A 13,390-nucleotide genomic window follows, 5' to 3' on the forward strand; every position below is an offset into this window, starting at 1 on the left:
AAAAAAGTGACTCACTGCCCGTTGGTTAAAAAAAGTTTGTTTTTTCTGTACCCACTTAAACATAGATGGACCTGTTTTCTAAGGAGAATTTTCCCTTCATGACTGGTCAAAATCTATAGCAGACTTGCCCTATTCTAATGAACCATCTGGACAACAAGGAGACTTCAGAGAAGCAGCCATAGCAGTCTCTGAATCACAACATAAAGCAATTACAAAAGGGACTTACAGCACCTCTTTTTTTTTTTTTTAGCTGCTGGAGTACTACCCTGATGACAGAGGTCCACTCTTTGGCTAAAACATGACTAAGGGAACCAAGGGCTAGAAAACAGTGTAATTATATGGAAAGACTGAGGCACCTCTGAGCAAAGAAGCCTTCTGGGACAGTTAGAAATGGCAAATAATTATCCAGACAAGAAGAAATTCTATCTTTTACCCCCACCAGATGTAAGTGTCATTCTAATACTCAATGATAGTCTTTTGTTTCTTCTGACAAACCTTCTTACTTTGGAAAAAGAAAGTTAAGTGTTATTTTTTCAGAAATTCTTAAGGAATGAAATCTTCCTGTACAGTCTATAGGGGAAACTCGCAAATCCGATCTTAATCCTGGCAGGCACCATCTCATTCCTCACCTCAACACAACTCTCAGGCCTGGATATTAATATAATCAGACATTTCCAGCACCCAAACACCCTGGGGGACCAGGATGGTCCTCCTGAGTCTGAACAATAAAAAGTAAGTTCTGATTAAATTAAATTTGGGCTCAGCAGATAAAGGCAGTCTAACAGCCATCCAGGAACATCTACATACTCACCGATGTGGCTCTTTTTCTTTCTCTCTATAGTACAGAAACTAGCACATAAAATGATGCCACTCCAACAGAGTAAGCAAGACAGCAATTAGTTACTTACCAAGAAAAGGGGTGTGGGGATCCAGGAATCGCAGAATTTGCAAAGAATCCTGCAAAGATCTGTTGGATTATTCTGTCAGAAGAGAAAAAATTAGATAAGACAATAGATGAATGACAGTACTCTACATATATTCATGGTTGACTAATCACCATCTACTTCCCCAAACCAAAATGGCTTTCCACAAAAGCCATCCTACTATATGAGAGAAAGCACTAGAAATCAGCCTGCCACCTGGTGGTATGTTAACATACTATTAATGTTATGGCTACCTTCCTGAGCTCGGCTTATCTTATAGATTAATAAATTCTGGGTGGCGCCTGTGGCTCAGTGAGTAGGGCGCCGGCCCCATATGCCGAGGGTGGTGGGTTCAAACCCAGCCCCGGCCAAATTGCAACAACAACAAAAAAAATAGCCGGGTGTTGTGGCAGGCGCCTGTAGTCCCAGCTGCTCGGGAGGCTGAGGCAAGAGAATCGCGTAAGCCCAAGAGTTAGAGGTTGCTGTGAGCTGTGTGATGCCACGGCATTCTACCTGAGGGCGGTATGTGAGACTCTGTCTCTACAAAAAAAAAATAAATAAATAAAAAATAAATAAATTCTTATAAATTAGGCTAAAAAGAGACTTGGATATCTAGCACCAACATGAGGAAGGGTTGAAAGAGAGGCTGAGCCAGTGGGATTTGGGGCCCTCCTCCCTTTAACAAGGGTAATTCTATTTTTATATGTTTTATACGTTGAGTTTTTGTATACGGTATCATTAAAGGGTCCCCCTTTTTTAAGTTTAAGAATAATCCTGTTTTAAGGGTATTTCAGATGATTATAACACAAACACAACCCCACACATGTGCCTGGCACCTGTCAATCTGACTACCCCATTATCTCTTTGGTTACGAGTTGGTCTTTGCTAACCAGAGAGATAATGGGGTAATGTCTCAGCAAAAGAAAAAAAATGAAGAAATCATTCCTTTAGATATCCTGTGTTATGAACAATATGCACTTTTAACCCCCTGGGTCCCACCTTACTTATAACAATGGTAGTAGCCAATATGAAAAGAAAAACCACAGCAACAATGAAAATAAATAAATGGGACCAATCAAATTTAAAAGCTTCTACACAGCTGAAGACACAATCAAGAAAGTAGAGACAAACTACAGAATGTGAGAAGATATTTGTGATACATATCCAACAAAGGACTAACAACCACAATCTATAAAGTACTGAAGCAAATCAACAAGCAAAGGTCAAAAAAAAAAAAAAACCATTAAAAACTGGGCAAGAGACATGAACAGAAACTTTGTTTATGAGGATAGACTAATAGCCAACAAACACATGAGAAAATGCTCATTGTCCCTAACCATCAAAGAAATGCATATCAAAACCACTCTGAGATATCATCTAACTCCCATGAGAACAGCTTGCATCACAAGGCACCAAAGCAACAAATGCTGATGTGGGCGTGTAGAGAAGGGAACACTCATGCCCTGTTAGTGGGACTGGAAACTAGTGCAGCTTCTGTGGAAAGAAGCATGGAGATTCCTGAAAGAACTAAAAACAGACCTACCACTGGATACTGTAATCCCATTACTAGGTATCTTACCCAAAAGAAAAAAAGACATTTTACCATAAGGACACTTTTCACTCAAATGTTTACAGCAGGTCAAGTCACAGCTGAAAAGAGACAGAGACAACCCAGGTGCCCTTCAACACATGAATGAATTACGTACACCAAGGAATACTATTCAGCCATAAAAAAGATGGAGACTTCCTATCATTTATAACAACTAAGATCAGTGGTTCTCAACCTTCCTAATGCCGTGAACCTTTAATACAGTCCAAAGGGGTCATGACCCACAGGTTGAGAACCATTGACCTAGATGATTTGGAAATATTTCCTAAGCAAAGTATCACCAGAATGAAAAAACAAGCATCACATGTACTCGGTAGTAAATTAGAACCAGCAGACTAACAACTACATGTTCACAAAAGAGAAAAACTCAATTAAATTCAAGTGGGGGAGGAGAGGGAGAAAGAACTGGGTAAATTCCCACCCCACAGGTACACTGCAAGGGTATCTCCCTCCTAGGTGAAGGACACAACTCTAACATGGACTTTAATCTTACAAAAGCAAACTATGTAACCCAGTAGTATGTACGCCCATAATAATCTGAACTTTTAAAAAATAGGTAACTACACCACATGTATTACCCATTTCTTTGCTTGCTCTTGTGTTTTTTTATTTTTTTAATTAGCAAAATATTTTGGTATACAACATGATGTTTTTAAATATGTATACATTACGAAATGACTACATCAAGCTGATCAATATACACATAAACCTCATATATTTATTTGTAGTGAAAACACTTTAAGTCTACTCTTTCAGCAATTTTCAAGTATACAATACATTGTTATTAATTATAGTCATCATGTTGTACAACCCATATCTTGAACTTATTCCTCCTAACTGAAATTTTGTATCCTTTGACATGCAATCTCCATTCTACCCTCTGCTCTGTTTCTATGTGTTCATCTTTCTTAGAATCCCTCATTTTCATTTTAAAACATTCAAAAAATATTTGATATCCTCCCCTAAGTGTGGTCTCAATTTCGTGATTCACTTCTTAACAGAATATGGCAGAACTGATAATCTGTGACTTCTGAGTTAAGGTCAAAAAAGGCAAAAAAAAAGCTTCCTCCTTGCACCTCTCTTGGCTCTGCTCTGGGAGAGTGCCACAGCAGTCCTATAGAAAGATCCACATGATGAGGAATTTTAATCCTCCCACAACAGCTAGAACAAACTTACCAGAATACATGTAAGCCCGAATCAATCCTGTACATGACTATACCTTAGCTCATGAGACCCTGGGCCACAGCCACTCAGCTAAGCTATTCCTCACTGAACCTGTGAGATAATAAATATTTGTTTTAAGCTTCTAAACTCTGCGATAATTTGTTATACAGCAATAGATAACTAATTCAGATTTGGGTAACTGGAAGTGGCTGCTGCCATAATAAAAACCTAAAATATGGGTGTATCTTTGGAACCTAGCAGTGGACAGAAACTGTTAGCAGGACTTTGAGGAGAGCATCAGTGAAAGTTTGAAGAGTCTTGAGGAAACAGCAGAAGCACTGTGGCCTTTGAGGAAGTTCAAGGTGAGAGCATAAGGACATGTTGAAAAAAATCTAATTGGAAACTGCAGGCAAAGGGATTTTGTCATGCATGTGCTGGCAAAATTTGTTGCCTGCCATAACATGGAAAGTAGAAGTTGTAGCTCATGAACTAATTGATAATCCAAAGAGATTTCCAGTCTTGAAGGTCGCACTTGGCTGCTTCTTGTTGCTTATTTTAAAAGCAAAAGCAGAAGAATAAATAAAGGAAAGATATTTAAGCAAAAAGGAATTAGGATTGTATAATTCTGAGAATTTCTAGCATCTCCAGATAGTAAATGATATTAAAATTAAGAAATGGATTTCCAGCAAATATCTAACCTAGAGTACTGCCAAAAGACTGGTTTGAGATAAAGCCGAGGGTAAGGCTGTACAAATTCTCTGTTGAGAGCTGCAGTCCCAGCTACTCAGGAGGATCACTTGAGCCCAGGAGTTCAAGACTAGCCTGGAAAACATAAGTGAGACCCTATCTCTAAAAAAAAAAAAAAGAGAGAGAGAGAGAAAGAGATTCTTTGTTAAGACCTCTGGTCTAAAATGGTGCCAGAGAATGATTAAGTTAAACAATTGGTTTAGGAAGCTTAAGGGTGTTGTATTTGTTTCCTAGGGCTGCTGGGAAATTATCACAAACTGGGTAGCTTTACATAACAGAAATTTATTCTCTCACTGTTTGGGAAGGTATTGGTAGGCTCAGTTCCTTCTAGAGGCTTCTTAGGGTTCCAAGACTCTCTCCTAGTTTTTCTGGTTGCCAGCAATTCTTGCCATTCCTTGGTTTGTAGACCTATCATCTCGATCTCTGCTTCTGTCTTCACATGGCTTTCTTTCCTTTTCTTTTTTTTTTAGACAGAATCTCACTCTGTTGTCCTAGGCTAGAGTGCCATCAAATCAGCCAAGATCACAGCAACCTCAAACTCCTTTCCAAGTGATCCATCCTCCTGCCTCAGCCTCCTGTGTATCTGGGACCATAGGCACTCACCACCGTACCTGGCTAGTTTTTCTATTTTTAGTAGAGACAGGGTCTCTCTCTTGCTCAGGCTGGTCTCAAACTCCTGAGCTCAAGCAATCCACCTATCTCATCCTCCCAGAGTGTTAGGATTTCAGGTGTGAGCCACCTTGCTAGGCCTGCATGGCTTTCTTGTAAGACCACCAACCATTGGATTATGGGCCTCCTTGATCCAGTTTGGTCTTATTATGGCTTGATTATATCTGTAAAGACATTATTTACAAGTAAGGTCACACTCATAGTGGCCTTACTAGGAATTAGGACTTGAACATATCTTTTGTGGGGAGATACAATTCTATCCTCTATAGGTGGTGTCCCTCAGTAATCCCAGCAAAAGCTCAAGGTAGAAAGAGATTATCCAGAAAAGGTTTACAAGTGTGACTTTTGTCTAATGGCATGAATCCCAATAAGATTCACAGAACACTCAAAAGTTTTTAAAATAAACACTACTAGGCTAAACTGAGAGGTACAGAGACAGTACAAAATGAAAAGAGGCCTTTGCGCCTTTAAATTTCTACTGGTGAAGAAGCTGACAAAGAAAACTATGCAGCTGCAAATATGAACTATTTTTCATGAAAAAGAAAAGATGACTCACAGTGTGGACTCAAGAGCCTAGAAAGAGAAAACAAGAGCCATAAAGAAGCACTCCTATGTGGGAGTAGAAGTCCTAATCAAGGAACTTTTCCAGATAACTACCAGAACTGCTATGAACCAGCATTTTCATTGTGCCTTCCATTTTCCTTTTTTTTTTTTTCTGAGCCAGAGTCTCATTATGTCGCCCTCAGTAGAGTGCTGTGCCGTCACAGCTCACAGCAACCTCAAACACTTGGGCTTAAGTGATTCTCTTGCCTCAGCCTTCCAAGTAGATGGGACTACAGGCACCCGTCAGAACACCCGGCTATTTTTTTGTTGCAGTTGTCATTGCTGTTTAGCTGACCCAGGGTGGGCTCAAACCCACCACCCTCGGTGCATGTGACTGGAACCACTGTGCTACAGGCACCAAGCCAGTTGTTTTCCTCTTTTTGAACAGGAATCTATGCCTGTTCAAAATTACTGCCTGTCCACACCACTATATGTTGGATATGTGATGGGCAAATAACTTGTCTCTTTAGTTCACATATCTTCACATGAAAAGAAATTGTGCCTAAGGAACTATACCCAAGGAGCCATACCCATACTTGGGCCTAATTAAAGGATAATTACCTAAATTTCAAGTTGATGCTGTAAAAGGAGACCTTTGGTGGATCCTTGGAGGAAGTGAGTATATTTTGCACGTGGGAGAGGTATAATTTGTGGTCGGACCAACTGTGGTGGTAAGTATGTTCACTAATTCTTTAGAGGTGCAGCTTAATTCTCTTCCCCTTGAAAACACACTAAACTCAATGACTAACTTTTTACAGATAAAATATGACAGCCACTGTTTAGGTTAATACAACAGCCTCTTCCACATGTATAGTTTCTCTGCTGGTGCCCTTGTCTCCACCCCTTGCAGCCCTACATTCAACAGTATTTTCAGCACAGCAATTAGTGACCATTTCAAGACTTAAATCAGACCTAAACTCTCCACTGGAATAAAAGCCCTTATAATCACCAACCAGGCTCTATATGATCGAATACCTCCCCATTCCCACTCCCACCAGCTTCTCTGTGACCCTGTCTCTCACTATTCCCCTCACACATTCTGCTCCACATTTCTCTTCGTTGGCACATTCCTAGCTCATTTCCTCACTTCCTTTCTATCTGTTCAAATGCTTTCTCAGTAAGACTTCTGCCAGCTGTGCTCTTTTTGAACCTTCATACCACACCCGCCCCCCGCCATATTTCCCTGTCTTTTTTTTGCCCCCATAGCACTTACTACTGCTTAACATTCTATTTTGTTTCTTTTTCTTTTTCTTTTCTTTGGCTGTCTTTCCCCATTAGTACATAAGCTACACAAGGGCAGTCATATTTGTTCACTATGGTATGCCCGACATCTAGCATCTGGCACAGAGCAATACATACTACTTGCTGAAAGAATTAAGAGACTCATAGATGAGCCCCAATCAGCTGCACATTGAAGAACTATAACAATCTACAAAGATAAAAAAGATTATAAAACATGTATAGTATGATCAATTCTATCTCAAATATAAAATGTAAATAACATATGTGTGTGTGTATATATATATACATATACATACATGCATTATATTATATTTCTGGGTAATGTCTTTTTAATCCATTTTTATCTTGCAGTTAGTTCTACTACATTAAAGTCAACTAAAAAAATAAAGAAACTAACATTTTTAAATTTTAAAAAAGCTAACAACCACCAAAACAATTCCATTCTCATAATTTGGGCTGAGATCAATGGTCAGAAAAGTATGGTCTCAGAACCTGGGGTTAACTTAGAAGAACGTATTCTCTAGGCAGGAAACCTTAGAAGTGAAATACCCTACAAAGAGATTCACAAGCAGCTTACTACTAAAATCAAAGAAACTTTCTTTGCATAGCCAAGACAGAGGCTAAAACACCAGACTAAAGGTTAACAAAAACCAAAGTAGTACAGTACACTGAAATAAAAAAGGGCTTTAACGTAGTAAGTACAAACTAATGGGTGTCAATCTTATTCCCTGTCTAGAAAATGTGTTGGTACTGATCTAACACAGAGAAAGAAAAAAACCCTAACAAATGTTAATGTTTTTGACAGAGTCAAATAGAACTGACCAGCCCAGAAAGAAATGAGTACATGAATGTCTCAGATAGGAAAGAGTAAACATGCCAATCCCTACCCCGCTGACCATTTAAATTCCCATCCACCTTAACCCATGTGCTAACTTCCATCTCGAACTCATCTCACCCACTCCCAGATGGAAATAAAGGCCAACGCTGCCCATACAGAACCTGGACTTCATTTCCCTTCATTCCCGTTTCGGAATAATCTTTTATTTTCGACCTTTCTCCTCTCAATTTTACCCTCATAAAAATAATCCTTTGAGGAGAAATATGAATAATTCTTAGACTTTTTCACAATCTGAATGGAATTTCTCCTAAAGACCATGCAATTTCCTTTATTTGATTCTATATACACCAAACCACCATCTGATTGGTTTTGATTTCTTTTTCTTTTCTTTTAGCAGTTTTTTTGGCCAGGGCTGGGTTTGAACCCACCACCTTCGGCATATGGGGCCAGCGACATACTCCTTTTGAGCCACAGGCACTGCTCTGGTTTTGATTTCCTTAATATCTGAGAAAATCAAAGGTTGAAATTATGCTAACAAATAGAAATTGTTTTTTTTTTTTTTTTTTTTTTGGTAGAGACAGAGTCTCACTTTATCACCCTTAGTAGAGTGCCATGGCGTCACACAGCTCACAGCAACCTCCAGTTCCTTGGGCCTCGGCGATTCTCTTGCCTCAGCCTCTGGAGTAGCTGAGACTACTGCCACAACACCCAGCTTATTCTGGATCTTTTTTAAGTCAAGGGGGGAGGAGCGGTAAGGGAGTTGGTACTAAAGACACTGGCAGCCTAACAGCCAAAATAAACCAAATTGAAACAGTATGTTGATCGAGGAAATTAAAGATGGCGGCCAAGTAACAGCTTCCCTGCAACTGGGAACAGCGAGTCTGGGGAGACAAGATTCCAGGCATCTCTGGCCGGTGGGATCTGCCTATAATCATCCCTTTGAGGATACAGGGAGCCAGCAAAGGACTTCTGGACCCCAAGAGGAGGACAAAAACAGTGGAAAACTGGCAAGTGGTTGCATGTGTTCGATTGACCTAAGCACACCGGCAACCGTAAGTACAAGCAGCAGTGAGACTGCAAACCTGTGAACTGTTTCGGTGTTCTTGGACTTGGCACTCAGTTGAACTGCCTTGGGGAGAGCTTGAGCAGGAGTGTGGAGAACTTTGGGCATTATCTGGGGCCCCAGACTGAGCCACTGAGCTGGGCACAGGAAACCATTGTGAAAGAACTGCCCGGGCAAGCTCTGCCCTCAGGGTCTCAGAGCAAGGATGGGGCGGGTCAAAGTAACCTACTGACTGAGCAGCCTAAAGGCGGGGACTGAGCCGCCTTACAGCCTTAATCCTTAGGGGCAGAGTGAGACGTTTTGGCACACTGGAGCCTTGGGCTGTTGCCCTGGGTAGAGTGCCATGACGTCACAGCTCATAGCAACCTCAAACTCCTGGGCTTGGTGCCGCCCAGACCTCCATAAGAGCTGTGCAGCGACTCCCGACCAGTGACCTGCACCCACCGGGCCTCCACATTCCCTGACCAGGAACTGCGGGAGCAACGTAACCCTGCGTCCTCCCTCCTGTGTCCTCCCAGCATCCACACTAGCACGTTTATCTGGACAGGGACTCTGGTAGCTGCATGCCCTTTGGAGCCCTCCCTGCCTATGCGCAGAGCTCTTCTCCTGGCCAGAGACTGCTGGAGCCTTGGGCTCTCTGTGCCAAAGTCACCGGGCGCCTGGCACTTCCAGAAACGTGTGCACCACCCCCAGCCCTGTTGCTGGATCCAGGTGTGTCACAAACCAGAGGTGCTTCCACAACCAGAACTCCCTAGCTAGAGCAGCCCCAGAGGAACTACACAGGGTCACTCCCTACAAAGATCCAGCAACAAAAGAGTGATCCCGCTGGGGTCTAATCTTGGAGAGACACCTCCCCAACTCTGAGGACAGCCAGAGGCAACGGTGAAAAACAATCATGAGGCGAAATCAACAGAAAAACTCTGGCAATATGAATAATCAGAGTAGATCAACTCCCCCAAGGATCAATGGGGCAGAAACAGCACAAGACCCCATGCACAAACAAATAGCTGAGATGTCAGAAATTGAATTCAGGATCTGGATAGCAAATAAGATCGAATTAGAATTCCAAAAGTTATCTCAAGAATTCAACGGATTCAAAGACCAAATGACCAAAGATTTCAACACATTGAGACAAGAAGTTGCATCCCTCAAAGATCTGAGAAACACAGTAGAATCCCTCAGTAACAGAATGGAGCAAGCAGAAGAAAGGATTTCTGACATTGAAGACAAAGCTTTTGAACACTCCCAAACCCTGAAAGAAGAAGAGAAATGGAGAGCAAAAACAAACCACTGTTTCAGAGAGCTCTCGGATAATTTGAAGAAAACCAATATTCGTCTTATAGGGATCCCCGAAAGTGACGAAGTGGCTTCACAAGGCACAGAGTCTTTTCTCCATGAGATTATGAAGGAGAACTTTCCAGACATGCCAAGAGATTCTGAAATTCAGATAGCAGACAGTTTCAGAACTCCAGCACGACTCAACCCGAATAAGACATCCCCCAGACACACCATAATCAATTTCACTAAAGTTAATATGAAGGAGAAAATTCTGAAAGCTGCCAGACGAAAGAAAACCTTTACCTACAACCTACAAGGGGAAGAATATCAGAAAAACTGCAGATCTCCCTGCTGAAACCTTTCAAGCTAGAAGAGGATGGTCATTGACTTTTAATCTCCTAAAACAAAATAACTTTCAACCCAGGATCCTGTACCCAGCTAAACTGAGCTTCACTTATGACGGAGAAATTAAATACTTCAATGACATTCACATGTTGAAGAAATTTGCCACAACTAAACCAGCTCTCCAGGACAGTCTTAGACCTATTCTCCATAAAGACCAGTGTAATTCTCCACCACAAAAGTAAACCCACCCCAAAAATTTTTGATCAGATTCCAACTTCCACAGTCGCAAAAGGATTAAAAATGTCCACCAGTCTCTCGAAAGGCTTATCAATACTCTCAATTACTGTGAATGGTTTAAATTGTCCTCTAAAGAGGCATAGGTTGGCGGACTGGATGCAAAAACTCAAGCCAGATATCTGCTGCATCCAAGGATCGCATCTTACATTAAAAGACAGATATAGACTCAAGGTGAAGGGATGGTCATCTATATTTCAGGCAAACGGAGAGCAGAAAAAAGCAGGCGTTGCAATCCTGTTCGCAGACGCAGTAGGCTTTAAACCAACCAAAATAATTTAGGATACGGATGGACACTTCATATTTGTTAAAGATAATACTCAATTAGGATCTCAATTATTAATATTTATGCACCCAACCACAACGCACCTCAATTTATAAGAGAAACTCTAACAGACATGAGCAACTCGATTTCCTCCACTTCCATAGTAGTTGGAGATTTTAACACCCCTTTAGCAGTCCTGGATAGATCCTCCAAAAAGAAGCTAAGCAAAGAAATTTTAGATTTAAACTCAACCATTCAACATCTGGACTTAACAGACATCTACAGAACATTTCATCCCCAAAAAACTGAATACACATTCTTCTCATCAGCCCACGGAATATACTCCAAAATCGACCACATCCTAGGCCACAAATCTAACCTCAGCAAATTTTAAAAAAAAGAAATTATTCCTTGCATCTTCTCAGACCATCATGGAATAAAAGTTGAACTCAATAACAACAGGAACCTGCATACCCATACAAAAACATGGAAGCTAAACAACCTTATGCTGAAGGATAGATGGGTTATAGACAAGATTAAGAAGGAAATCACCATATTTTTGGAACAAAACAATCAAGACACGAATTACCAGAACCTCTGGGATACTGCAAAGGCAGTTCTAAGAGGGAAATTTATAGCACTGCAAGCCTTCCTCAAGAAAACGGAAAGAGAGGAAGTCAATAACTTAACAGAAAATCTCAAGCAACTGGAGAAAGAAGAACACTTCAACCCCAAACGCAGCAGAAGAAAAGAAATAACCAAAATCAGAGCAGAATTAAATGAAATTGAAAACAAAAGAATTATACAATAGATCAATAAATCCAAAAGCTGTTTTTTTGAAAAGATCAATAAAATAGATAAACCTTTGGCCAACCTAACCAGGAAAAAAAAAGTAAAATCTTTAATTTCATCAATCAGAAATGGTCATGATGAAATAACAACAGACCCCTCAGAAATTCAAAAAATCCTTAACGAACACTACAAGAAACTCTACTCTCACAAATATGAAAATCTGAAAGAAATCGACCAATACCTGGAAGCACGCCACCTACCAAGACTTAGCCAAAATGAAGTGGAAAAGTTGAACAGACCTATATCAAGTTCTGAAATAGCATACACTATACAAAATCTCCCTAAAAAGAAAAGCCCAGGACCAGATGGCTTTACGTCAGAATTCTACCAAACATTTAAAGAAGAACTAGTACCTATACTACTAACCCTCCTCCAAAATATAGAAAAAGAAGGAATATTACCCAGCACATTCTACGAAGCAAACATCACCTTGATCCCCAAACCAGGGAAAGAAAAGAAAATTATGGACCAATATCACTAATGAATATAGATGCTAAAATACTCAATAAGATCCTAACAAACAGAATCCAACAACACATCAAAAAAATTATACACCATGACCAAGTCGGATTTATCCCAGGGTCTGGAGGCTGGTTCAATATACGTAAATCTATAAATGTAATTCAACACATAAACAAACTAAAAAATAAAGACCATATGATTCTTTCAATTGATGCAGAAAAAGCTTTTGATAATATCCAGCATCCCTTCATGATCAGAGCATTTAAGAAAATTGGTATAGAAGGGACATTTCTTAAACTAATAGAGGCCATCTACAGCAAACCCACAGCCAATATCGTATTGAATGGAGTTAAACTGAAATCATTTTCACTTAGATCAGGAACCAGACAAGGTTGCCCATTGTCTCCATTGCTCTTTAACATTGTAATGGAAGTTTTAGCCTTTGCAATTAGGGAAGAAAAGGCAATCAAGGGTATCCACATAGGGTCAGAAGAGATCAAACTCTCACTCTTCGCAGATGATATGATCGTATATCTGGAAAACACTAGGGATTCTACTACAAAACTTTTAGAAGTGATCAAGGAATATAGCAATGTCTCAGGCTACAAAATCAACACCCATAAATCTGTAGCCTTTATATATACCAACAACAACCAAGCCGAACAAACAGTCAAGGACTCTATTCCTTTCACAGTAGTGCCAAAGAAGATGAAATATTTGGGAGTATACCTAACAAAGGACGTGAAAGATCTCTACAAAGAGAACTATGAAACTCTAAGAAAAGAAATAGCTGAAGATGTTAACAGATGGAAAAACATACCATGCTCATGGCTGGACAGAATCAACATTGTTAAAATGTCCAAACTGCCCAAAGCAATATATAATTTTAATGCAATTCCTATTGAAGCTCCCTTGTCATACTTTAAAGATCTTGAAAAAATAATACTTCGTTTTATATGGAATCAGAAAAAAACCTTGAATAGCCAAAACATTACTGAGCAATAAAAAACAAAGCAGGAAGAATCATGCTACCAGA

The 13,390-nt window shown here is 40.1% G+C and overlaps 2 protein-coding genes across 2 annotated transcripts in view; one reads left to right on the forward strand and one right to left on the reverse strand.

Moving 5' to 3' along the window:
• CD160 (CD160 molecule) overlaps nt 1-861 on the forward strand; it is a 42,694-nt gene extending 41,833 nt beyond the window's left edge. The window contains exon 3 of the mRNA XM_053592171.1: nt 251-861. Coding sequence (XP_053448146.1) covers nt 251-270 — 20 coding nt within the window. The 3' untranslated portion in view covers nt 271-861. The remainder of the gene's footprint in view (nt 1-250) is intronic.
• The window catches only part of RNF115 (ring finger protein 115), a 78,493-nt gene that overhangs the window by 4,998 nt on the left and 60,105 nt on the right, over nt 1-13,390 (reverse strand). The window contains exon 5 of the mRNA XM_053592172.1: nt 909-980. Within this exon, the coding sequence (XP_053448147.1) occupies nt 909-980 (72 nt within the window). The remainder of the gene's footprint in view (nt 1-908; nt 981-13,390) is intronic.

Source organism: Nycticebus coucang, chromosome 5, assembly GCF_027406575.1.
Source record: "Nycticebus coucang isolate mNycCou1 chromosome 5, mNycCou1.pri, whole genome shotgun sequence".
Classification (NCBI taxonomy): Eukaryota; Metazoa; Chordata; class Mammalia; order Primates; family Lorisidae; genus Nycticebus; species Nycticebus coucang.